At 42.4% G+C, this 27,615-nt stretch overlaps 3 protein-coding genes and 1 pseudogene across 3 annotated transcripts in view; 2 read left to right on the forward strand and 2 right to left on the reverse strand.

Moving 5' to 3' along the window:
• LOC141004964 (protein Niban 1-like) overlaps positions 1 to 4,356 on the reverse strand; it is a 31,418-nt gene extending 27,062 nt beyond the window's left edge. The window contains exon 1 of the mRNA XM_073476685.1: positions 4,291 to 4,356. Within this exon, the coding sequence (XP_073332786.1) occupies positions 4,291 to 4,345 (55 nt within the window). The 5' untranslated portion in view covers positions 4,346 to 4,356. The remainder of the gene's footprint in view (positions 1 to 4,290) is intronic.
• Positions 4,357 to 6,059: 1,703 nt separating this feature from the next.
• On the reverse strand, positions 6,060 to 17,873 carry trmt1l (tRNA methyltransferase 1-like). The gene is made up of 16 exons (XM_073477324.1): positions 17,792 to 17,873; positions 15,990 to 16,097; positions 15,833 to 15,895; positions 14,754 to 14,867; positions 14,262 to 14,326; positions 13,540 to 13,696; positions 12,346 to 12,466; positions 12,146 to 12,225; positions 10,645 to 10,897; positions 10,161 to 10,373; positions 9,888 to 10,078; positions 9,526 to 9,592; positions 9,158 to 9,321; positions 9,010 to 9,075; positions 7,614 to 7,740; positions 6,060 to 6,566 (listed from the first exon to the last, which is right to left on the reverse strand). Exons 1-16 carry the CDS (start codon positions 17,850 to 17,852, stop codon positions 6,377 to 6,379), a joined length of 2,040 nt encoding a protein of 679 aa, XP_073333425.1. The 5' UTR covers positions 17,853 to 17,873; the 3' UTR covers positions 6,060 to 6,376.
• A 2,708-nt stretch (positions 17,874 to 20,581) lies between these two features.
• On the forward strand, positions 20,582 to 22,087 carry LOC141004723 (interferon-induced protein with tetratricopeptide repeats 1B-like; annotated as a pseudogene).
• Positions 22,088 to 23,288: 1,201 nt separating this feature from the next.
• Positions 23,289 to 26,751, forward strand: LOC141005002 (interferon-induced protein with tetratricopeptide repeats 5-like). Its single transcript, XM_073476731.1, has 2 exons — positions 23,289 to 23,401; positions 24,775 to 26,751. Exons 1-2 carry the CDS (start codon positions 23,394 to 23,396, stop codon positions 26,069 to 26,071), a joined length of 1,305 nt encoding a protein of 434 aa, XP_073332832.1. The 5' UTR covers positions 23,289 to 23,393; the 3' UTR covers positions 26,072 to 26,751.
• Positions 26,752 to 27,615: the final 864 nt, after the last annotated feature.

Genomic DNA, 27,615 nt, shown 5'->3' on the forward strand with positions numbered 1-27,615 from the left:
GCTGCAGCACTGAAAGTCTTTCTGAACTATTTTTGCTGTCGATTCTGACCCTTGAAGCATGCAAACTGAAGTATACATCTGCATGCACATTACTTTTTAACAGACCAACTTTTGTTTCTTTATTGATAACTTATTTAAACCTTCCTGCGTAGTTCCAGGCGTCACACGAATTACATCACGTCGCGTCGACAGGTGAATCTAAATTGAATCGTGAGGCCAGCGCAGATTAAGACCGGCCCTCGGGCCCTGAACACACGAGTCTCTGAGCGGTGACGATGAGCTGGTCTGAAGGAAACGGTTCAAACTGTTGAGTAACTCCACCGAGCTGACAGCAGAGCAGATGTTACTCCCCGCGGAGCTCCTCCGTTTTCCCTCTTTTATAAAATATGCGGACGATAAACATGAGTCACCTCGCTGCCAGATGTTAAAGTCACTCAGATAAATAAATGTCTTCTTCATCATCACTGTAAAGAACCTTAGACTCGTGGTTTGGTGTTTGTCTTTTGTAGGAATCTACATGTTCACGGCTTCACAGAGGAAAAAAACACATCTCACAAGCTCTGCTGAGAATATCCCCTGAGAATCCTCAAAGCCCCACAGAAACATGCTGGAGCAATTAGTGAAATATGGCCTCCGCAGCCTCATTATCAAGTTCTTACAGGAAGAGCTGAACATTCAATTTTAATCAGAATTCTGCATCTGCACGGCCACTTTCTCTCATCTGATGTATTCAGAAACAACAACAGAAACAACCCGGACTTTGATAAAGAGAGTTTAGGAGAAATTAGACCATGTTCAATGTCAGTTTTTGTCTGCTTTAAAAACAGATCTATAAACCACACGCCCTCGCCAGCACAGTGTGCTGTCTTCACGCTCTTTTCAGTCTGAATCCCCCCTAAAAAAAATCACTTTGATGGACTAAAAAAGCCAAATCAGTCCAGTCTCCAGGATATAAAGTTAGCGGTTAATCTTTCTGCAAACCACAGATGTGTCCAAGGTTGACGTTCGTACAAAACGTGTCATATCACGCTCACATTATATGATTATTATCTGACTTTCAATCAGGAGGTGGAGGAGACGGAGGTGGCGTTCAAGTCCCACCAGAGCATATTTGAAAGGACACCAGGGGATTTATACAGCTGTTAGTGGCATCAAAAGCAGGTGTTTTTACAGGACACCTGTGGGCATTTCCAGCTGTTTATCTGGCAACCAAATGCAACTGTTTTTCACAGGATGTCTGAACATCTCCATCCGTGATCGCAGCGACAAAAACAGGTATTTTAAGCCAAACCGCAATGTTCCCCTCACCCTGACCGAGTGGTGTTTGTGCCTGAACCTAACCAGAGAACGAACACGGCGTTGTGACAAGAGAGAAACAGAAAATTCAACCTAAACAAACGTAAAGTTGCAACGAAAAGAAACGATTTGCAGAAACATACTTAGCCGACAGTTATTCTGGAGATCGGGTCGGTCTAATATGGTCACACAAGCGGGAATCAAACAGAGAAGTGTTTCTACATCACACAGTCCAAACACCACAGAGAGGCACGAAGAGGACAGATGACATCATGTCGTCGAGGGATCGGCCTCCACCAAAACTGGACTGTCATCTCAGCCCAACCCAGAAAACTGACATTCAGCTCCAGTACACACCCACCGTCCAGCCTCCGCCCTCCACCGTCCGCCCTCCGCCCTCCAGCCTCCACCCACACACCCTCCTTGCTCTGCAGACTGAGACGGAGGAATGTTTTCACTCTGACAAACTGATGCACGGTGTCACCGCTCCGGCTGAGTCCTCCACTAAAAACAGCAGCCAGGAAAAACTGACGAGGCAAACACGAAAAGCACGGACACGTCCCCGAGTCTTGAGGCCACGAGCTGCTTGAACGCGCAGATAAAAAGCACCCGGCCTGTCTGAAGACACTAGTCTGAAGGCCTTCAACATATACTGTGTACTGTTATCTACAGGCCTGTTTATGAGACCCAGCAGGCCCTCTGAGGCTTCCTGTTCGTCTCACTGACGACATCATGAACACATTTCCATGATTTTCCACTTCAGAAGACGCACGCTCGGCACAGGATCACATTTTTTTTTACTTTTCCATTCCCATTCTGAGCATATGATACTCTGTCCTGTTACCACGGCAACAGCAGCGGCCACGCAACCGGCGTCGACGTCAACAGACGTTTTCACAAACGAGCCTTTTTCTCCGGCCGAAGGAGACCTGATTATTCTGCATTTTAAATCATTGTTGCACTTTTGTCCGAGCTCTCTTTTGTCTCAGCCTTCTCTGACTTTTCACCTTTTATTTGTGTTTCGTTCGCAGCGGTTTCACGGAGCACTGACCCCCGGCTGTTGTTCAGGTGACCCCAAGAAAGCTAAAACGGCCCGATAGCAGCCTCCATCCTGCACACCTGACCGGCTCCTGGACGCATGAATGAAGCGCTCGAACTCTCTGTGATCAGTCGGTGCTGTGAACACAGCAGCTGTTCAGTATCCGACCTCCAAACCAACTCCAGCTGATGATCATCAAACTAACCTCAGGTGTTCGTCTCATGTCTCCTCCTGACTGCGACCGACTGAGCTCAGCTGATCTTTTCTTCCACGCTGAGCAGTGATTAATGCTCTGAGTGACCAATCAGTGTGATTGATCACCCGCTGAACTGAATCCTGATGAACGTCACAGCTGCAACAATTAATCAATTAATCTCGTAGTTGTTAACTCAATTATTTGCCAACTACTTTGATAATCGAGACATTTGAGGACGAAACAACTTGATAATAATTTCAATTTACGAATGGGTGTTAACAACGTGTTTTCAAATCAGTCTGGGATCTCAGGGCTGCTGGAGACTTGGATTTTTTGGTTGTTTTCTCCGTCTCAAGTCTCCAGCTGCTTCAGTTGTTTAGCAGAACGCTGCAACTGTGTTTTACTGTGAAGCTCCAGAAATGTTTTGTGCACGAAGAGACTGATGACTCTATAAATCTGCTTGGGAATCCCCAAAAAAGACTCTCCTCACATGTGCAGAACTTGCCTTAGAAACATCACGTTTTTAAGTTTTCTTCAGTATCAAAGTGACCCAGTGACAGTTGTCTGTACATCCACAGGTTCACTGCAAACAGGAAGTGCTAACAGCTAATTCGGCAAAGTTTTAATGGAGTTTAGGAGCATTTTTCTTTTTTTTTTTTTTATAGCTGTTTTCTCTGTTTTAAATCAAGTCTCCAGATACTTCAGTTGTTTAGGAGAATGCTGCAGCTCTGTTTTACTGTGAAGACGTGTACATTACATGTTCCAGAAATGTTTTGTGGACTGTGAAACTTCACCTGACTTTCCATCAGCTATAAAGAGATAATGACTGAATTTACTGGGTTTTTTTTTTAGTTCTTTAAAACATCAAACATCGTCAGGATCTTTTTGAATATCAGATGATGAACACACTGTGACCGGACATGAACTAACTGCAGCAGCAGCGTTGAAGCAACATCGTCTCCATTAAAATAAACTTTCTGCTCAAAAGTTTGAGTCATTCGCTCTCTGAATGTTGTCACACGCAGGCCACCGTCCATGCATGAACACCTGTCATCACCTATGTGTCATTCACACACAATGAAGACAGCAGGAGCATCTTTTGTCCTCTGCAGCCATGAATGGACACACCCTGCAGCAGAGGACACCAGAGACAGGAGGGGGGGGGGGGGGAACAGGTCTTGGCACTTTCTCTCGTCTCACTTTTCTCTCCCCTGCAGGACTGGAAAGTCAGGAGTGACCTGATAAACACTGGCTGGAAAAGAAAACGCTTTAAATCCCTCTGAGCGTCTTAATCTGTCAGACAAACTGCCCGGGGAGCAGAAAAAAACAAGTGGAATATTTCTGAGGAGAGACGCAACAAAACCAGACTGACAGGTTTCCACTGAGAGATCCAGATCTTTGGAAACAAGTTCAGGTGAAATTAATCATCGTCCTGTTTCCCGAGAAAGTAAAAAAAAACAACCTACGTATGAAGACAGAAGAAGATCTCAGCTCAGTAAATGAATGAGACCTTCTGATTAATCCGCACAGACGCTGACACGGTTTCCTCTGAAGCGCGGAGAGGAAAGGGAGGAGCGGTTTCTGTCTGATTTCCACTAATCACCAACAATTACACGTTCAGCTCCGTGACTACACAAACCAGAGAGGAGGAAGTTTGCTGTGAAACATTATCAGGAGCGACCCGCCGTGTGCGTGTTTGCGCTCGGTGCCGGATCAAACCGCGGCGGCGCGTCCTCGGCGCGTCCTCGGCGCGTCTTACCTCTGATGAAGGTGGATTTGGTCTCATCCAGCAGACTGGACGCGGAGATCCCCATGGTGCTGCGGCAGGGAGAGGATCCACAGGTAGGCTTCGGTCCTCAGGTACTGACACCGTCACATCGGTCTGCAGGAGCAGCAGTGAAGGAGGAGGAGGAGGAGGAGGAGGAGCACGGCACGCCCTCCTCCTCCTCCTCCTCCTCCTCCTCCTCTTCCTCTCTTGTGTCACTCAGGGACGCTCAGGCAGAAAAACCAGCTCACTTTGTTGTTTTTTTTTATCCTCAAGGCGCCTAAAAATCACCCGTGATGCTCTTGGATCAAAGCGGTAATTATGTTGATGAAGATTAACGACATTAACTTTGAATAAACTTTATTTATGAGCCCGGATCAACAAATAAACTCCAACATAACGCACCAGCGAAGCAAAGCCTGCAGGCGACAAGAAGTACGGAGGACTGATACTGCCACAATACAAAACAATAATCAAATAAACAAACAAATCAATCAATAAGTAATAAAAGAGCCTGATGATTATTGATTTTGGGGCCGATATGCAGACATTTTTTGCAGCGATCCCTCACATGTGGTCATCAAACACTTCACAGAGAATTTCATCATTATAAATCATCCCAAGCATCTTTTTCTGCACATTTTAGATTTATATTCATATTTTATTCTATCTGTTCCTTTGTAACCTTGTAGTATGGAAGGTGTGTATGTACACATTTATAAATATTGTGTGTTATTGTGGGTTTATCTGTAGGAAGCCAATGTCCACCAATATATTGATCAGGCTCTATAAATATGTCATTAAATGCACCACAAATAATATTTAAAATAAATCTAAAATGTCTCAAAAATGTACATCTCCATTTATATTTGCTCTAGTATTTATTTACCTTTGTATTAATTATCTCATTTGTTTGCTTTCCCATTTAATTACATTTTAAAAATAACACGAGTTAGTAAATAAAATAGTAAAACAAGCAGTACAGTAAATGAACAGGGGAATTTGATATAAAACAGAAATATCAGTTCACATTTTATCAATTAAATCATGCCTAGAATATTTTTTTTATGTTTTTTTGTTGCATTTAATGACACTCACTTATTTATTGAGCTATTTATTTATTTGTTATTTTGGTGGTCTCACTCCTCCATGCACAAGTACAATTTTGAATTACTTGTACTTTACTTTTCATGCTACTTTATACCTCTACTCCACCTCATTACTCTGACAGATTCAGTTACTTTACAAATATAATGAGTTTATAAACTATGCTCAGCAGCTACACTGAAGATTTCAGCGTAATAAACGTCTTTTCACATCAGTTTGTGATCTCGGGGCTTCTGCAGACTGTGATCGCAGCAGACGAGCTGTTTGGAGACGTCTGATGTTTTAAATCAAGTCTCCAGCTGCTTCAGGTGTTTCGCAGAAAGCTGCAACTCTGTTTTACTGTGAAGCTCCAGAAATGTTTTGTGGACGACGAGACTTCACCTGACTTTACGATTTGAAGTGTAGTTTTTGGGTGAACTGCTTTTAAAGATTTTATATATCTGCTTATGTCGTGTGTTTTCTCATAATTCTCACTGGAATTAATTAAGTTCTCTATCTTCATCTTGTGCCGTCACTGGTCAGACTCCTGCAAACTGAAGCCTGATTCAACTGTTGTTGCACTTAATGCAACTAAAATAGATTTTTCATTGATTTTAACTGTTTGAAACATGAAATGTCTGTGCAGGTTGAAGAATTACGGGACTTCACACACATGCAGAAAGCAGATTTTATTCTGTTTTTATAAGACAAGAAGAACAAAAAAAAAAAAAAAGACAATAAACCAGCTAGAAAATAACTTTCTTTGAGGAGCAATCTGAAATAAATAGAGAAACAGAGGAGAGACTCGGCTCATCTGTGCTGCGGGATCAGTTTGGTTTGCAGTTTTAATAAAAAGGGTCAGTTTTGGTTTGATTAAAGAGTTTCTACTTCGTTTTAGCGATCAGTGCAGTCAGAACTTTGTTCAGGTTGCAGAAACAGGACAGTAACTGAGAGCAGCTGGACTTCCTCTCAGGAGTGTGAATGCTGGTTTCTCTCACACCGTTTTCTCCGCGCTCACGCTCGTCTGAGTGGCGGTGGCGTTGGTGTACGTGGGCACGCTGTACTTGGTGAGGACAGATTTGAACTGCTCCAGCGTGGCGTCGGTTCGAACCCCCGTCGGGTCGAAGTGAGTCCGACTCACCCTGAAGCCGGCCTCCGTCAGGTACTGAAGGAACTTGTTCAACCTGTGCAGAGAAATAAAAAAAATAAATTAAATGTTCCTCAGGTTTTACGTCTGGATTTAGATTAAAAGCACCTGAAGTTTTGTTTCACAGTTTTTCTTTATGAAGCCGCTGTTATTCTGTATTTTTCTTATTGTCGACAAATGTCACGTTTGTCTGTCTCTCAACACTTTCTCTCAGCTCCAAGCTCATTGGTTCCTACCGAGGACGTAACTCTTTAAAAACGCCTCACAAAAATATAGTTTCATGTTTTAATAACGTTCAGTAGTTTCCTAAAACAGCTGCTCATTGTGGTTTTTATTAACAAACTGGAGGAAACAGAGCTTGTTAAGGACTAAATGGTCTGAAATCCAGAATGAAATAAACATTTTTTCACCTCCAGTTCTCTCGCCTCGAAGACAAGGAGTTTCCATTAAGAAGCTTGAAATGAAGTGTTTGGATAACACAATTTTCAGGTTTTGTTCTCCGACATAAAATCCATCATTAAATGTCCCACAGTTTACTTATAAAGCTCTTACGTGTGTTAAAAATGGTTAACGAGTGTCTGAATGAGACTACAGAGGTTGTCGGGGACATTAAACGTCCTCACAGCGAACACGGAGACTCATCTACTCACCAGTCCGTCTTTACAGGCCACTTTAGTTACAAACTATTCTAACTCTGACTTTACAACTCGTACATTGATCAGTTTATAGAAAACCTGTATAGTAACTGTGTAGTAAGACGCTTAGTGGTGGAGACGTTTAAGTCATGTGACCGTGATGTCGGCTGTTTATAGCTGAACATTAGCTTTTTACTGCTACACATTTCATTTGGTTGACAGCAGCTTTTAGTCCTCGCTCCTCCAGCTGCAGCCACCTGCTCTCGTCCACTTTCCAGGCTGAGTGGTATTTCCCTCAAACGAGCCGTTTAACGACCAAAGATGCTCACAGCTCGTTACAATGCACTCTGGGAATTTTCCAGTGCATTGAAACAAAACAAACAGCTGACTCCCTCGATGGTTCGCTACCTGCCACACGTCCGGAGACAAAGAGGTCAGAGGTCACTTACTTGGGCATGTTCATGCCTTTGATGCTGTGGCGGTGGATGCTGTAGTAGAAGGACGGGTGTTCCAGAGACGCGTCAGACTTCAGCTTCTTCAGGACATTCCCAGACTCTTCTCCGGTCTTCCTCTTCCCTGCAGAGAAAATAAAAAGCTGAAAATTAGATCCGAAGAGAAAACTAAACTGAGAGGATTCAACGTCAAACATGTTTAATATCCTCTGAAACTCTGCTCCATCTCTGCTCCATCCAAACTTTTTACAAACTTAAATTTGAAATTCCAGTCCAGAATTTAGGATCAATTTAAGATACCAAATCTGTCAGACTGAATTTTGGGGAAATGTGTACAACATTGTGCACAAAACATCTAGAATGTCTCCATTTTCACAAGTGTTTGGAGAAGCAGAAATAGAAAACACAAGAATCTTTAGAGGAAACTCATGAAAAAAATCATGAGTTCAGGAGGATAAAGAAAGACTGATATTTTCTCTGATGAGGGTCCAACATCACTGAGCTACACTGCCCTCTAGAGGACAGTGGCAGAGCTACAGTGACTGTAGAGGTCTGTCCTACGTGGAGCCTTGGACAGTTCTAGTTTCTCCTTGTTGACTTGCTTTTCCTTTCGTCTTATTTCATGATTGCTTGTCATCACAGTGTTTGCGGTTATGTTGTGGTTTTAAATCCTGAGGCTGTGAACTTTGTGCAGGACTCAAGAGGATCCCGGTGAAAACATTAAAGGTCCAATTTGTAAAATATGGCGGAGAGTCGGAATAGTTTCACATCTCACTCTGTGAACTGAGGATTTATTTGGACCAAACCAAACCAAAGGTGATTGTGGAAAGACAAACCAAGAATTTCTTCGGTGACTTTGATTCAGTTTGTGTCCAGTTTGAAAGTGTGTTTTACGATGACTTAACAAGGCGATTACGGTTGTATTTTTGTTTTTAGTAAGAAAAATAGGTGTCAAGATATTCCCTTTTTTTTGACTTTTTGTGAGTTTATTTTATTCATTTATGAAACTATAAAGCAAGAACTCTGTATGTCTGTCTGTTATTCACATATCTCGAGAACCGTTCATCTGGTCTAATTCACACTTGGCAGGTTTGTTGCTCGAATTTGGACACACAACACGCTTAATATATTATATATTATTAATGAATTTTGACTCAACAGCGTACCCCGCTCAGTGCAGCAGCGGCTTCATGACTTTACAGACTGTGTGATCATTGAGGGAGTATTTTACACCACAGTTGAGGAAGGGCCAGAGAATTCAGTTTAACAAATGATATAACTCCAGAGAGACAAAAAAAATCCAACTGTAAGAATCTGTATGATAATGTGTACATCTGAAAAAGATTGTTCTCTTTCAGTTTAACTGGAAGAAACCTTTCTGTGACGGACTCACCGGTCTGATCAGCAGGACCCGACTCCTCTCCGCTCTGTAAGGTCTTAATGACGACTCCACACTCCACTGCAGAGAGGAAGCACAACATTCTGTAAACACGAGTTTTCCTCAAACGTTACAGACGAGAGGTGTGATGTCGGAGTTTTACCCTGGTTGGTGAGAGCCGACGGCCCGTGGACCAGAGACTTGAGGGTGGTGCACTCGGACTCGCAGATCAGAGTTTTGACGAGCGGCTGGATGTCGTCCATGCTGTGCTGCACCGCCGCCGACAGCATCCTCCTCAGGAAGCCTGTGTTAAACAGCGGACCACACCTGGACACGGACACACACACACACACACACAAATCTATAACTGTACTGTAACTGCGAGGACTGTCACCTTACAGTATATCTCAATTTTTGCTTTCAGATTGTGTTACATACACAAGTTAGTGGTGGTGTGTGTGTGTGTGTGTGTGTGTGTGTGTGTGTGTGTGTGTGTGTGTGTGTGTGTGTCTCTGATGCTGAGAGGTTTACCATAACGGTCCCAGCTGCACTGCTGTCTTTCCGGGCAGACTCCCATGACAGTTGCAGGGCAGTGTGTCTTGAGGAAACACAGAACAGGATTTACTTGCAGCTTCATGCAAAACTTCATATAAAAAAGAAGACATTTTTTCAAACCCACTGAATAACGTAAACTAGCTGCAGCTGAACACGTGTGGAGGTAACTGTAGTTCCATTTATGTGTCAAGCAAATTAAATACTAATACTAATAAAAGTATTCTAATAAAAATGTTATAGCCATTGCATTTCCGCTTTTAAAAATCATCCGTGAAGATTATCTCGCAATAATCCTACAATCCAAAACAAACGACACACTCGTTCTATAACAGACTCACCGTCCACCATGTTTCCTAGTTTGAGGAAGACTCTCTCCTCACACCACTGACAGTGGACCAGTTTACGTAACTTCTTCGCCGACTCATCCGCCTGTGTGGGACCTCTGAGGACTCTCACCACCACCAGGACAAAATGCTCCAACGCCACCGCCAGCAGCACCTCGATGCCTTTGTTACAGCGAGCCGCCGCCCTGCAACAGACGGTTAGAAATCAGAATTCAAGTCTGACGTTTTTTTTCCGTCTCAGTATCACATCAGGACGGACGGATCTACCTGGCCACAGTGGCTACCACCATGCGTGCAGCCAGCTCTTTGTAGTACTCGGTGCGTACGATGTGACAGCCGTAGTGACGCAGGGTGACGTTGGGAGACTTGGAGTACAGAGAGCCCGTATCCGTGGACGTCACAGAGATGATGCCCAGGTTCCGGACGTTTCTGAAGGCAGCGTCCAGGTAGTTCACTGCCGTCCCGTACGGATCCAAGTGGCTGAAAGATTCAAGACATTAAGTGACTGTTGAAATCTAACTTCAACACAACACCTTCAACTGACAATATTGAGGGCACAAAAAGATCAAAGACGGACACAGCAGTGTGTCTCAACTCGCTGTCGGAGAGGAGAGCAAAAACACACTTCGTACTGGAGTATCAATACTGCAAAAATACTACAGTACTGAAGCCATTTAAAATATTCATATTGACATCAATACTTGCAGGATTAAAAGACTTCTTTAAAGACTCGGACTGGACTCCTACTTACATGTAATCGAAGGGGCGCAGGTGCATGATGACGTTGGCGTCCATCTTGGCGACCTCCACGATAGCGATGGGCACGCCCTTGGCTTCAGTGGTGGTCCCGTCGGGCCCGCGGGGGCCTCGTGAGCCTCCCTCCGCCCGGATGTGGTTGAGCTCGCAGTTCTCTTTGATCATTTTGACGCACGTGTCGCTGATGTCCGTTATGGTGACTTTGACTGCGTTACGGAGGTGCTTCGCCCACTGGAGGCCCATAATCCCTGAGACAGACAGGAAACGTACAGCGGATGGAAAATGGAGGTTTGATGTTGTCAATCATTACCTCCGAGGAATAATGTCAGTTTAGATTTTCTGCTTCTTCGATTGACGATCATTAATCATTAATTGGGTCGTCACAAACAGTTTGAAACACATACTGAGAATGGGCCACACTACAGGAGGAGACATCTTGTGTCCGGCAGTTAACGTGACATGAAATATATTTGCATATTGCATAAAGGCCATTTTAAGAATCTTTATGCGATATGCTTTTTTCTGCAAAACAGTGTCAGACACACGTTAGAGAATGACGGCTGCAACAAACAATTTATCTTATTTTCTCAAATCAAGTCCAATTATTTGACTTGCTATTTTTTCTGTTTGGGCTGATTTTCCCTCAGGGCTGATCACAGGGGATTCAGAGCACCTGTGCACAGGTGGGGAGACTGACTCCTGATTTGAGGAGTGGAAGCAGCTTGGGGTATTTCCCTCTCAGCCAATCAGGGTGTGACGACACCCTGTCTGAAAGGATTAAAAGAGGTGGGAAATGGCACACCGGTGGCTCTCAGCCTCATACTGAATCTGCCCCTGGCCCATGCTGAATCACTCCCTGAATTTCCTAGAACCTCATTCCTCTTAGATTGTCAGCCAGAACTCTGGTCTATTTGGGCCTTAATTTGTTTCTGAGCTGCCGATATCTTTAGTGAGGAAACTTTGTTTTTTTGGGAACCCTTTAAAACCCCTTTACACCTTTTGGTTTACCATTTTATTTCCCTGGGGCCTGTAGAGGAGGCTTTTTTTTTTTTTATTGTACCCAAAAGAGGCATTTGTTCATTTATGGGTTTATTGTCCTAGTAGTGGACATTGAGCATTCCCCTAGTTATGTTTTTTGTTTATATTTTTATGTAGGTTGGGCTGGCCTGTAGGCAATTTACAGCCAGTACCGCCACAACAGGAAAAACAAAAAAGGTGGAAGAACGTACGTCAGATTGTTTGAGTTCTTTAACTACAAGGACCATGATGGGTTTTGTATTGAAAGGAAGCCTTGTTTAGTTAAACTGCACACATTTGACATTAGATATTTTTTATTATTTTTCAGATAAATACGCAGTCAATATTTAGTCATTTTAATGATGGACAATTAGACCGCTGTAGAACAACAGGTTTTGTGGTACTGACTTGTTTTTCAGTGGAGTTCTGTGTGTTTTTACTGCTGTTTTTATTATTTCAGGAGATCATTATAGTCTCACCTGTTGCTCCGAAAGCATCCAGACACTCGAGCGGGTTTCTCTCCTCGGCTAGAACAGCCAGCGAACAAAACACCAGCTGCCTGAAACACACACACACACAAACACACACTCTGCTTAAACGCATGTGAAGGCTTTTTTTTTTAAAGCAAAAAAACCACATACATTTTTTTTTAAAGGAGTCGTCTCATGTGCCCGCTGACCTGTTGGTCTTCATCTTGCGGTTGAAGTAGGTGTCACTCTTCTGCGGGGTGGTGTGGTTCGGGAGGAGCTGGACGTTGGTTCCAAGTTCCTTCATGATTTCATACGCCTGACCGGACGGAGCTGCAGACACATTAAATCACACACAGACATCATCACCACTTTTAACATTTGTGTTTTGTTGACACATGAGGATCACGAGGAGCCCGGGTTGTATAATCTGGGTTCATCTGTGGCTCTGGAGGAGCTTTTGTCAAGAGAAATGAGCAGCTTCAGTCTGGAGATGGCAATTCTTTAACAGACAGCCTGTTTTTCAAAGTGGAGATGTGACCCTGATCAGACCTGTATTAACATCCTATCCTGAGTGATCAGATCACAAGTGTTCAGCTTTCAGTCCGTCAGTGCACAGCTACATTAACCTGCGTCTGAGTGAGCACTTGTGCTCAGATCTCACTTCTGCTCTATATACAGATAAACTCATACATCACTGGGACAAACAGACACAATGGTTTTTACAAAAAGAAAGAACTTCATGTAGAACATTTGCTGAATTCACAAGAAGGCCCAAATAATGAAGAATTTGTCAGAGACAGAGTTTCACAAAGTTTATAAAGTGTCTCCAACTCAACAACTCACTAAACTGAGACATTTTTTAAGGGAGTCTGGGGACTTTCTCCACGGGGACAAAGAAATAGCCTATATTATTTACTGTTTAGTGTATTTGTAAAATGTGACATGTTTAGCGTCAATAAAATCTTTCTTCTCTCATAAATTGAGTGTAAATGGTGAAATCAGTGTAAACAGTGTGTTCAAACAGCTGCTACATGTTGGCAGGTAAGACTGAAGCAGACAGGCTGGTACAGCCATGCTGCCACAAACTGACACTTTTTACAAGGAAACAAACAACTTACTGTTTTCATTTAATGCTGAATTTACAAGAAGGAGACAATGATTTACAATTTGTCGTAGCTGTTTCAGAAAGTTTAAGTTTCTCCTCCTAAACCAACTTTTTAAAATCACTACATTTGTTAAGGGAGTCTGGTGATATTGTGGTTACTAGTTCAATGGTTGGCTGAGATGAAACAGACAAACATCTGCTGCTAACATTGGCAGGCTAAGAGAGCCCAAACATGTCATTTAAGTTACAGTCACGTCCAACAGAGCGCGTGAGCAGAGATTGTGTCAGCGTTTATTACCCGGCTCCTCAAACGGTACGTCGGAGCTCCCAGAGTAACTGGCCTCAGTCTCTCCTTTGTTGACGTGCCGTTTCAGGTGGCTGATCATGTCCGTCTTCCTGGCGATGGTGACTGAACACACGACACAGTGGTAATGAGCCACGTGTCTCCCTGGTGCCTGGAAGGAGTTCGCACAAAAAGCAATGTTGGTGACTGCAGCTACTTCACAGGTTTGTTATGTGGCATTAGTGTTTTTATGATACGCAGCATGCTAATACTTTATTTTATCGCTCCTGCAGTTTCTAAGGCAATGCACGTCTAAAAAAGGACAGTGTACTTTGATGATAATTAAAAGTTAAGTGAAGAAAGAGTCTTTTATGCTAACTTTGCTTTTTAGTTTGATCGCTATTACAGATAAACTTTCCAATAATAAATGATATTTGCATGTGTTCATGTATCCCCTGACACTTACACAAGTACACTTGGTAATTAATTATTGTTTGTATTTAATCTGACAACTCTAATTTCTGTATTTGGGCGGGTTGAATATGGGACAATTGGGATGTTGTGTTTGGAAATGAGCTGCATATTTTTTTTCTGATTCACGATACTGATGTAACATTTCAGAATAAAGATTGCAAGTTTCTCCAATAAAAACACAAATGAGTCAAACTGTGGTGGTGCCGCCTGAAGCCAAAGTGTTCGCTGTTCCCTGCAGACAGTTTGTGTGTTTAATTTCTCACCTGATCTCCACTGAGGCTGGGCTTCAGGTTTCTACAGGGCAGGTGGCAAATGCACATCCTCTGGCCTGTTTAAAGATCAACAATTAAGTTGAGATAGCAGTAGAAGATGTCACTTTCACACAGGTTTTATATTTTCACAGCTCTGGAAATCATTATTTTTAGCATCTTAATCCGTGTATCGGCTGATACACACGTTTTGCAATAAACTTTGTTGTCTGAAATGACACCAGTGCACTGAAACAGTAAACTTCACTGGGAATTTAATAATCAAGAATCACCCGTAGCATCTTTTTCTGTAATATAATCTATAAAAACATTTTCATTATCAGCACATATAAGACAAGATAAACACTGATACCAATATTGGTGGATAATATCGGCAAACTGATATCATTTGGGCTCTAATTTTTAGCTTCGTCTACTTTTTCCCTCATTCCAAACCTATGCAAGCACCTGACAATATGTGGCCAAAAGTATGTGACTGTTTCTCACCTTCAAACTCCACGTAGACTTTCCAGTGGAGGTTCTGCAGGTGTCGGCGGAGCTTGTGGCTGTAGCAGGCTTTAAACTTCTCCTCGGGACACAGAGGACACGACTTCCGTCCCGCTGAGGAGTGAAAAACACAAACAATCGTTTCATCACAGATGAATTTGAAAATTGGTTGAAAAACTGTATTTTAAATGTCGAAAAATGGTGGAAATACCCATCAGTGTCCTGAAGCCAAATACCTTAAATGTCTTGTTTTGTCCAACTCGAAAACTCAAAAGATATTTGGTTTATTAAAGACCAGAGTAAAATATTTACTAAATTCATTTCTCACCTAAACTCGGCTGAGGCTGGGCTTCAGGTTTTATAAATTTACTAAATATTTGGTTTACTTTTATTCCCAAAGGAATAAAAGGCGGCAAAGTGACCAACTGACCAGATGTTAATCTTTTTTTCTTTTTTTTTCACATTTGCTTGAAAAACGGCTTAAATAGTTAAAACCAGCAGCTCCTGACTGTATGGTGTTGAACATGATATCAAATACAGACTGACCTGACTTCAAATTGTCTGATAATAATCTTGTATCTTCTCATTATTTTGTGTATTTAATTTATCCTTCGAGTAACGAACAGAGCACGTCAGTGGTTGAAACAGCTTTCTAACGGAAAAAAACTGGACTGTCTGTGAGTCTGCAATACAGTTTTGAATTTGAGCTTGAAAATATTCAAGTTTCTAATTAATTTTCTATGACTCGATTAATTTAAATCAATTCAAACCTTTATTTAAGATGGGGGGGGGATCAATCAAGGAGAACTTTTTTTTCAAACAAAGACATTAAGCAAAGAATCAAAAGCTGAACAGTTGGAAGAGAAATACAAACATGAAACCACAAACAGCATCGGGCGAAACCGTTACACGCAGAGAGTGGACGCTTATTCGGTAAAGATACAGAGAATTCAGTTTTAGGTCATCACGCTAATTGTATGAACAACTAAACGTTGCAGCTCCAAAAGTCAATGTGTCCTATAAATTATATCGAAGAAAAAGAGAAGAAGTGATGAAGATTACTGAAGAAGTTAACTCACCACCGTTGAGGTCGACAAGCATCTCAAGGCCCTCCAGTTTGGTTTGGATGGAGATGTGTCTCTCTGTTTGTAGAAGAGAAGAATTCTCATTACATCAGGTCAGAAAACATCCGTCTGTAAAGCTTTAGTGAGAGTCAGTGGATGGCTGATCAGTCACCAGTAGTTGTGGTTGAGGGTTTGGCATCGCCGTCTGCAGCAGCTTCATGCTTCGCTGCTTCTTCTGCAGCCTGGTCACCAGCTGAGGGAGCATCTCCACCTTCTCCACCTTCAGAGACAAAGAGGAAGGAAGGAACACCAGCCTGAGTTACGGCTGCAACTAATGACCATTTTCACTGTTGATTAATCTGTTGAAATGTAGACGTAAAGTGTAAAAATAAATGGTGAAAGACGACGTCCTAAAACGTCGATTCAATTTACTGTACAGAGGAGGAAAGAACCAGCTAGTTTTCCTAACAGGATTAGTTAAACAGATTAATACATTATCATTATTATATGTTTTGATGCTGTTTGAATTGTGTCATGAATCACACATATGATGTTTGTCAGTTTAAAAGATAATTTTTCAAGTCAATAAAGTCTCAGTTTGTCATCAAACTAATGAAACATCAGACTGTGAAAATACGTCATTTTAAAGACGACACAGCCAACAGTGTCGTAAGTGACGTCGTCTCCTAACTTAAACATTGTATATCAGCAGCTCACAGAACTGAACCAGAACCAGAACTGCAGTTGTCAATATGAGCAGATTTATCGCGATCTTCCATCTTTTTTACGACCTTTTCTGAGCCCGGCTGGCTCCATGTCGGTGTTGGTGACGTGTGTCGAGTGAGACGATGAAGTTTAACACAAAACTACATGAGATTTTACTTTAATTACCACAAACTGAGACTTTATTGGCTTCGAAAATTATCTTTTTAAACTGACAAGCATCATACGTGTGACTCATGACACAATTCAAACAGGGTTAATACATTATTTGTCTCTCTTCATTCACTAACAATACAAAGTTTTTATCAAATAAGGTCCCATGAGGGAAACCGGAAGGGGCGGGGCTTCTTATAATAAACATACACCCCTGAGTGCAGGATGAGTCATCGACATTTTAAATGATGTACCAGTCAGTTACATACTCTAAAATACCATTAAAAATACCTTCAAAACGCCTTTTTTTATGTGAGATACGGAGCAAGATATTTGTGATTAAAAACTCTTAAACAGCCATGTTGACGTCATGGGATCTTTAAAAGCTGTCATGGTTTACAAAATAAAACAGAAAAACTGTAAAGTAGCTCCTCGGTGGTGAGCGGGGATTGAAATGTAGCGGAGGAGAAGTATAAAGTAGCCGAAAATGTGAAGTACAAATACCTTTTAAGTACTGTACTTGAGTACTGTACTTGAGTAAATGTACTTAGTTACTTCCCACCACTGGTTAGCAGCATCTTGCTACCTGAAGTTTAGCTAACGCTCGTCCGTTGTTTTCTTTTGTTCGCGAACTGAAGCCAACGTCTTTAACCGTTAACTAACCGTCAATAAACCGTCAACAAACCGTCAATAAACCGTTAATAATCAGACGGTTGACGTCCAAACTGCGCGGCTCCGTGGTCCTGTAGTGCAGCTCCGCGATGAGACCGTGTCACCCGAAACTGTAGTAAACACTACAACCAAAATTCAACCGCCGCGAAACCGCCTTCTGTGGAGATGTTCACTGCTGCAGCTAACTGCTAACGACATTAGCTTAGCCGCCGTTAGCCCACAGCCCCGTTTGTCGCTGTTTTTTGTTGACTATTTAGGTCCTATGGCGGAGCTCCGCGGTGAGGCCCTCGTTGTGTTGAGCAGTTCAGAACTCAAATTCTCCGTGAATTCACAGCTCAGCGCCGGTGGCGACTCGACTGCGATTTATTTTCCACTCCGAGGCCACAAACTGGGCGCTCAAGCGACAAACGGGGGCAGTTTACTCACGTTTGATATCGACGTCCTCCTGGTGAAGCTGACCAGCGTCTGCCTCTTTGAGCTCCGCCATTACTAACTACGGCAACACACGCAGGAAATGTCCCGTCGCGTGCGTAGTTTACGCGAACTGCGCAGTTTTTTTAAACGTAAGTGGCGACTCCTGAAATGTGACGTTTCATGTACATTTAACATTACATCTTTATAACAACAGTTGCAAAGTGAACAAGAAGAAATGATCAAAAATAAACTTTTGTTTGGAAAAGAAGAGTTTTCAGTTAAAACGGAATCCTGTGACCGACAGGTGGCAGCAGAGAGACGAAGCCCCGCCCCTTCCGGTTTCCGTCATGGGACCTTATTTGATAAAAACTTTAAAAATATATATATTAAAATAATTTATTTATCCTGTTTGAACTGTGTCATGAATCACGCATATGATGTTTGTCAATTTATTAAAGTAAAATCAAGTTTTGTGTTAAAGCGCTCTGTGAACTACATGAACGGCTACATAAGATGTAAATAAATCTGCTCATATTGACGACTGCGGTTCTGGTTCAGTTCTGTGAGCTGCTGATATACAGGAGCAGCTCTACAATGTCTAAGTCAGGAGACGACGTCGCTAACGAGGCTGTTGGCTGTGTCGTCTTTATAATGACACATCTTCACAGTCTGATGTTTCATTAGTTTGATGACAAACTGAGACTTTTTTGCCTTTTAAAAAAAATATCTTTTTAAACTGACAAACATCATATGTGTGATTCATGACACAATTCAAACAGGATCAATACATTATTTCTCTCTCTTCATTCACTACCAGACAAAGGTTTTATCAATAAAGGTCCCGTGAGGTCCACCGGAAGGGGCGTGGCCTCGGCAGGTGTCTCCAGGTAACCTCTGTCTCTGACTCTCTGCAGACAGCCACAGCTGACAGATGTAAGGTATTAATGCTACAAGAAGAGTTGTGTGGAAAAAATAAATACTTTAAAAACACTAAAAAACTAACTTAAAAATGTTGACGGGTCATGTTGATGAAGTTTAGGTCAAGTTCATTATATCAATAAACTTAAAAGCATATCTTTGTAAGGGATGACACACAGATGGGTGGCTGTAGGTTTCGGTTACTGGGAAATGAAAGTCAAGGTGCCTTATGATCCTTATTGGAGTAAGGTAACCGAAAGTTTGGAAACAAGTCCAACAGGTTCATCAGTCACCTTGGCTATTTAAAGGTGCACCTGCTCAACAGCTTCACATCGTTTCCCGTAAAGCAGAAGTTGGACATCACTCACATCGTGTCAGCGAACCCAAAGAAGCTTCGGGAGCTTAAAATCAGCCTAAAATCAAGTAAAAGAGAACAACTAGACTGTTCATAGAAAGTTTGTTAATCTGTGTCCCACTTGTGCAAAATATGAACGCTAATAAATAAACATTTTATACACTGAGAAATCTTCTTTCTGTTGCTGCCAACGTTAAACTTGAAACATTTGAGAGTCCTAATGAGGCTTTATTTTATATGTCTGAGATTCAGATTCATTTTCTAATGAGTTTATTAGAAATAAACAGTTTAATCTGGTACAATACATTATTTCTCTCTCTTCATTCACTACCAGACAAAGGTTTTATCAATAAAGGTCCCGTGAGGTCCACCGGAAGGGGCGTGACCTCGGCAGGTGTCTCCAGGTAACCTCTGTCTCTGACTCTGCAGACAGCCACAGCTGACAGATGTAAGGTATTAATGCTACAAGAAGAGTTGTGTGGACAAAATAAATACCTAAAAACACTAAAAAACTAACTTAAAAATGTTGACGGGTCATGTTGATGTTGCTGTTTAGTTTCCCTCCCAAAAAAGAAGTTTAGGTCAAGTTCATTATATCAATAAACTTTCGGTTACTGGGAAATGAAAGTCAAGGTGTCTCATGATCCTTATTGGAGTAAGGTGACCGAAAGTTTGGAAACAAGTCCAACAGGTTCATCAGTCACTGTGGCTATTTAAAGGTGCACCTGCTCAACAACTTCACATCGTTTCCCGTAAAGCAGGGAAATGAAAGTCAAGGTGCCTCATGATCCTTATTGGAGTATGGTAACCGAAAGTTTGGAAACAAGTCCAACAGGTTCATCAGTCACTGTGGCTATTTAAAGGTGCACATGCTCAATAGATTCATATCATTCCCTGGGAAGCAGAAGTTGGACTCACATCGTGTCAGCGAACCCAAAGAATCTTCGAGAGCCTAAAATCAAGTAAAAGAGAACAACTGCGTGGAGCAAACAGCTGAATGATGAGGTGAGTGGCTGCTTCAGCATTTCACAGGCTTGTAAAAAATAATGAGCATCATTATTTCATTATGTTTTTGTTGTTTTGTTGAGTCCAGCAGCCTAAAATATTAACATTATGGATCAAGTCAATAATGATGTTTTCATTCTCTCAAGTCCTTCTTTAATCTTACTTTTCTTTCCTCCATGTTTTTGTTGTCGTCTTGTTTTCCCTCTGGGTCAGGGACGTCTACTTTCCCTCTCCTCACATTTGTATCTGCTTGCTCTCTATTTAATGCTCCTTCTTTATGTCCTTCCTTATTTCTTTCCTGTCCTATCGATGCTCCTCATTCCCTTTTTCCTTCCTCCCTTTCTCTCCTCCTACATTATTTCCTGCAGCATTTCCTTGCAGTTCATTTAATTGTAGTCCTAACACCACTTGTTTGTTCTGCCTTCATTCTGTTCACATGAGATGAACAGGAAATCCAAACATATTACAGTTCAGGGAGCATTATATTGACCTATAATGATGTGTTTTAATATTTGATATTTTTATTCTCCATCAGTCAAACATCACTGGAGTCCAAACTGAAGGCCCTGCAGTGCCACTTCACCTGGCATCTGGACCTCAGCAGGTCCAAACTCTTTGGTCTCAGGTACCATTTGGAGGACATCGGCACGGAGGAGGGAAACAGCTGGCTGGGTCACATTTACAACCTGCGGGGGTACGTTCAGTACAAGCTGGGGTTCACCGAAGAGGCCCAGAGTTTGTTCAACGAGGCTGCAGAGGCCTTCTGCCAGACAAGAAGAGCAAATGAGGGTCCCTGGTTAGTGGTGAACTACGGGAACCAGGCTTGGCTGCACCACCACCTGGGAGAACAAGCAGAGAGTCAGGCTTACCTGGCAAAGGTCGACGCCCTGATGAATAAATACCCATCTCCATCCCAGGACGAGCTCCATCCAGAGATCTACGCTGAGAAAGCCTGGACCCTGATGAAGTTCAGCGCAGACAAGAAGCTGCTGGCTGCAGATTACTTCCAGAGAGCCATCAGGATGCAGCCGGACATGGTGGAGTGGTTCACCAGCCATGTGATAGGGTTAGTCAGTGCTTCTATGCACAGCGACACAGGGCCAGAGGATGACGTCTGGGAGAAAATGAGAAATGCAAAGGAACAAGATCCAAAGAACTTGTACCTCGCTGCTGTCTACCTTCAGGAACGTGCAAAGAAAGGAGAAAGAGTTGAAGATGAAGCACGAGAGTTAGCCAGAAAGATTTTGATGAATCCAGTCAGCAGCTACAGCGGTTTGAAACCTTTGCTATGGGTTTACAGAAAGCATGTATCTGTTGATGAGGCCATTGATTTGGCAGAGGAGGCTCTGAAACAGCATCCAGATGTGCGTTTTCTGAAGAGATGTGTTGCATTCTGCTACAGTTCGAAGATTTATCTTGGAAAGGACAGTCCCCCAGACCAAAGCATGATCGACAGAGCAATCAGTGTCCACGAGGAGCTGATTTCTCTTTACCCCAAGCCTTCTTTTAAGATGCACATAGACCTCTTAAACATATACGCAAAGTCAAATCACAGCCAGGCTAAAGCTGAGCAGATTTACAAGGAACTGCTAAAGAGTGATCTGGATCCTGCAGACAAACAGATGGTTTACAACAAATATGCAAAATATCTACACTATGTAGTGAAGGATAACTGCAGGTCAGTAATATATCACATGAAGGCAGCAGAGATACCGATACAATCCTCCTTTCGTCAGAACAGCGTCAGAGTTCTGGGAAACATTAAAGACAGGAGCAGGAACCAGATGAGATGAGAAGAGAAGTAAAGGAGTTTCTGGAAAAGCTGCCAGAGCCTCAGTGATTTTAACAGCACTGGTTCAGACAGAAATGTAGGTGTTGCATCACCTAAAGAAATCTGTACATAGAAAGTTTGATAACATTTTGGAAAGAAATGTGGAAATTGAGGAAAAGATGATTCAACATGATCAGTCAGAACAGATTCACTTCACCCTGCTATCAATCGTCTGATGGTTTCCATGGAAACAAATATATTTTCCCACAAAATGTTTTCATTGTATGTGTTCGTATGATCAGAAGTTTTAAATAAAAGTTGTAATAAAAGAAGTTAATCTGATTTTCAGCTTCATTTTTCAGCACCAACTGGTGCCGTCAACCAACAGGAAGTCAGCTTGACGAGTAAACTTGTCGTCCTGTTGGAGACCGAGCGAGCTCGTTAGCTCTGAGCGCCTTTTAACCTTGAACTAAACTAAATGATGCACCGCAGGGCTACTCAGAGCAAAATGGTGGTTAGCATGTTAGCAGTTAGCATCTCCCTGGTTCCCTCCACAAGAAGCCTATGGGAGTTTTGAAGTGGATTATTGCAGAAAATAATCTGTGTGACAAACACACGTTTATGATTCTTACAGGTTTTGATAAACAGGAAACATTCTCAGGTGTAAATCCTGACGGAGACGCCAAAGGTGCTGATGTACTGAATGTGAACAGGAAAAACTGAACACCAGGCCGACAGTTAAACTGTAAAACCAAAGATGAGTCACTTCAGGGTTTCACCAGCGAGTTAAAAGTACCAATATGTTGGTCTGTGAGGAAACGGGCAGAACAGAATGCAGTTATAACTGAACATGCGTTTTAGTTATTAAAGGTAAATAATAATGTCGACGTTTCAGTCCAGTCACCAGGACCAACAATTTACAAGTTATATTTTGTGCACGTCACAGGATACACAACATTTGTAGATGTGACAGATGACAGAAAACTGTCTCTTACTAACGTGTATTTAATGAGTCGTGTTTGTGCGCAGTCAGGGCGCGTGGACAGATCCGTGGCTGCAGGTTTTAACTTTTCATTCCTGGGAAACGAAACTCAGCGCGGATTTCCGCGTCGCTTTGTTCGCGCGACTCTGTTCGCACAGCTCAACACTCAGATCTTTTTGCTTATTTTCTCGCCGATTCTCCCTTTTTCTCTCTGGATGTTCATGATGAGAGCTCCTCGTCTCTCTGGATGTTCATGATGAGAGCTCCTCGTCTCTCTGGATGTTCATGATGAGAGCTCCTCGTCTCTCTGGATGTTCATGATGAGAGCTCCTCGTCTCTCTGGATGTTCATGATGAGAGCTCTTACAGCTGTTGAACTTCGCCGCATGTCTGAAGCGAACTCGCGTCAGTTCGCGACGCCGCACTCTTGGAAACGCCCCGCCTGTAAAAGTCGCTTGGCGTCGTTCAAGCTGCTCGACATCATTTACAGAAAAGAGGAAGTTGGACATCACTGATATCGTGTCAGGACCCAAAGCAGTTCATTAGTGATAACTAGAGAGCTGCTGTGTGGAGGAAACAGCTGAATGATGAGGTGAGTGACTGCTTCTGCATTTCACATCATTATGATGTATTTAATGTTCATGTAATAATCATCATGAACCCTACAAGTCAATGATGATATATTAATTCCTCCTTTTTAATTTACTTTCTTCTGTTTCTTGTTGTGTTTCTTGGTTCCTACAGTCACGGCCACAAAGTTTGAGTTTTCTTCCTCTTTTTAAAGAAGAAGTCACTGATTGATTGTTCTGTCAACGTTGATCCTGGTGGTGTTAAATATATCTTGGCTGTTTGGTTTCAATTAAATGTGCTGTAAAGTGTCTTATATCCATTTGAGGGGGGATGAGGGGGGATGAGGGGGGATGCAGTCCCCCTTGTTAACCTGCCATCACTCTCCATCCCCCAGTAGCAGAAAGTGTGTTACAAATCACAAGCTGCAACAAGCTGCACAGAGCAGATCGCGCCGGCAGGAAGTCAGAGACACAGGAACAGCATAGAGCATCCGGTCAATTTTCAAAATAAAACACCCAGTGTTTTTAGTGTCTGTTCAGAACATGGTGACTATGTTGTGTTGGTAATTATCATTGTTGTGCTGGTTTATAGTTCAACCATTAGTGAGGCAGCTGTTACATTTCCGGACACCAGCTGTTTTATTAGTTGAAGCGACCTCTGCTGGACAAACTATGTCATTACACCAATTTTAAATTACCCCAAGCATGTTTTTCTGCATTATAGTTTTTAAATATAAGGTTTTCATATCGGTGCATATCGTGAGAGGCTAATATCTGCCGATAAATCGGTCGGGCTCTACTATTTTGCACAATGCTCATTTTGTGTCCTTCAAGGAATTTAGATGGTAAAAAACTCCAAGCGGTCATGTAACTTAAAATGACCCTGCTTGTAGTGAATTGTGAGAAACATGAGAAAACCCTGCCTGAATAAACTCAGTCCGCTGCCTACAATTTAAAGGTGTATTTACTTGTTACTTTAATACAGTTATAAAAAGACAATTGTCCTAAGACGTCCTGCAACAGTGTCCTTTGGGAGGTGCACAGGTGTGTCGGGGCAGGGTGGTGCTCCCATTGGGCCGTCCCCCCTGTTCAAAATGAACAAATCACCTACTGCTTATATCTTATATCTTCCTCCTTTGTTCATATTTCTTTAATCAGTCATTTTGTCTCTCCTTCCTTCATTTCTTCATTCTCCCCTTCTGTGCTCATTTCCTTGCTGTCAGTGTTCCTTCCTTCCTTCCTTCCTTCCTCCCTCCCTTCCTGACCATTCAGTGCTCCTAACATCATGTTTATCTTCCTTCCTCCACATGAGATGAACAGAGTTTATCCACACATAGCACACTTCAGAGTGTGCTGTATAAGCCGACTGATGATCTGTATTTTTATTCTCCATCAGTCAAACATCACTGGAGTCCAAACTGGAGGCCCTGCAGTGCCACTTCACCTGGGATCTGGACCCCAGCAGGTCCAAACTCTTCCTTCTCAGGGACAAGCTGGAGGACATCGGCACCGAGGAGGGAAACAGCTGGCTGGGTCACGTTTACAACCTGCGGGGGTACGTTCAATACAAGCTGGGGTTCACCGAAGACGCCCAGAGTTTGTTCAACAAGGCTGCAGAGGCCTTCTGCCAGACAAGAAGAGCAGATGAGGGTCCCTGGTTAGTGGTGAACTACGGGAACCAGGCTTGGCTGCACCACCACCTGGGAGAACAAGCAGAGAGTCAGGCTTACCTGGCAAAGGTCGACGCCCTGATGAATAAATACCCATCTCCATCCCAGGACGAGCTCCATCCAGAGATCTACGCTGAGAAAGCCTGGACCCTGATGAAGTTCAGCGCAGGCAAGAAGCAGCTGGCTGCAGATTACTTCCAGAGAGCCATCAGGATGCAGCCGGACATGGTGGAGTGGAAATCCAGCCATGTCTTAGTGTTGTATAGTGTCTTATCAACATTCAAGACAGGACTGGATGCTGACATGTTGGAGAAAATGAGAATCGCAAAGGAAGAAGATCCAGAGAACTTGTACCTCGCTGTTCACTACCTTGAGCAGAATGCTAAAATGATGGAGAAAGAAAGAGTTGAAGATGAAGCACAAGAGTTAGCCAGAAAGATTTTGAGAGATCCAGTCAGCAGCTACAGCGGTTTGAAGGCATTGCTTTGGGTTTACTTTAACTATGTTTCTGTCGATGAGGCCGTTGATTTGGCAGAGGAGGCTCTGAGACAGCATCCAGATGTGCGTTTTCTGAAGAGCTGTGCTTCACTCTGCTACAAATGGATCATTTCTTCCAGGGGCAGTTACCCAAAACAAAGCACAATAGACAGAGCGATCAGTCTCCATGAGGAGGTGATTTCTCTTTACCCTCAGTCTTGTCTTTTGAAGAGAGTAGACCTCGCAAACTTATACGCAAAGTCAAACCACAGCCAGGCTAAAGCTGAGCAGATTTACCAGGAACTGCTAGAGAGTGATCTGGAACTGGCAGACAAACAGACGGTTTACAACAAGTTCGCAAACTATCTGAACTTCGATCGACAGGATCGTCCAGGATCAGTACAGTATCACATGAAGGCGGCAGAGATACCGCACAAATCACGCTTTCGTGACAACAGCATCAGAGCTCTGGGAAAGATTAAAGACAGGAGCGGGGAACGGGCGGAAGAAATAGAGGAGTTTCTGGAAAACCTGCAAGAGCCATAGTGCAGTGTCTGTAAACCCAGAAAAATAACAACAAAGAAACATACAGGCTCATTAATTTGATTACATACGTACACATTAAGGTGATGCTGTGCAAGTCTGCTTCCAGTGCATCTTCATAGACGACCGCATAAATATGGAGGATCATTTTACACAGAATTTAAATTAACACAGAAAAAAGACAAGGTGAAAAGAAAACGTGTCAATTAAGGCAGCAATAACTTACTCAAAACGTGTTATGTCCCATCAACAAGCCAGCAGGTTGTTAGACTAAAGCAAAGTCAACGGGAGACAAAGGCTGTTTGAAACTTGCACATTTGTGCTGAAGACCAACAGTTGTATGAAGCAGCTGAACCATTCAACAACACTGCAATGGTCCTTTAAACAACATCCACATGTTCAACTGTCATTAATAAAATTCAGACTACACGATTAATTAAATCCATTTTGTTCTCGATAGTGTTTACTGTTGTTATAATTGTGTTTTTCGCACTGTATTTTAAGTTTATATAAGAACATTATATCCTTTATGCAACACTTGTTCTGCTGTTATATTCAGAGTATTGATGACGTCACAGTTAATTTGATGTATAACCTAAAAATGATTGCCAGATGTAACCGATTGTATTCACTCATTTGTTCAAATTACTAATAAATATAATAAACATACCTTTAAAATCTTCTGTAAGTTGTTTTGTTTTGGTGGTTGCAGTATTGTAAACTGGTTTTAATCAAACAGAAATTTTAAAATCTAACGCCAACAATAAATTTGGAAATACAAGAGATGCAAATTATTTGTTTTATCACTTAATTTTTTCTTTTGTGTTTTCCAAAGAGTCCCACTGAGGCTTTATGTCATACGTCTGAAATATCTGAATGATTTCCTGATGAGTTTATATTTAATTTGAATGATTTTAATAATAATTATAAGGGGAAAATAATTCCTTAAAATACTATTTTTTTTGAAAAGCAGTCCACTGGTCTAACACTGTTGGACTCATTATGGACAGTTTAAAAACAAATGATAAAAACCCGATGCAGCAGAACCAGTGATATCGCTTTTTTTTTTCCACACATTCTTCTTCCTTTTCAAAACCTGCTGCCTACATTTCCCACAATGCAACTTGGTCACTCAGCTGTCATCGCTGGAGCTGAGCTGTCAGATGACACGCAGCTTCCTCTGCAGCCACAGAGCTTTATACCACTCGTCTGTAAACACACTTTAATGTGTACGACTGGTGAAGTTGTTAGTTACCTGGTGACACCAGCAGGTGGCAGCAGAGCGTCACAATGCAGGTGTCCCCCCCCAGGTAACCGCTCATCGCTAACACGTATAGGCTACCTGATGTGTTCAAATAACTCACATGACAACTGCATGAAATCAAACTATCAAAACGTTCAGGGATCCACAGCTTCGAGGCGAAAACAAAACCGTCCCTAATTTTGAATCAACTAAAGAGAAGAATTGAGTCCAAAGTTTAATGAGTGGTGTTTTTGTTTGCGCTCAGTTTGACGGACAGATCTGTGGCTGCAGGTTTGTTCTCCTG

The sequence above is a fragment of the Pagrus major genome, chromosome 11, assembly GCF_040436345.1.
Source record: "Pagrus major chromosome 11, Pma_NU_1.0".
Taxonomy (NCBI): domain Eukaryota; kingdom Metazoa; phylum Chordata; class Actinopteri; order Spariformes; family Sparidae; genus Pagrus; species Pagrus major.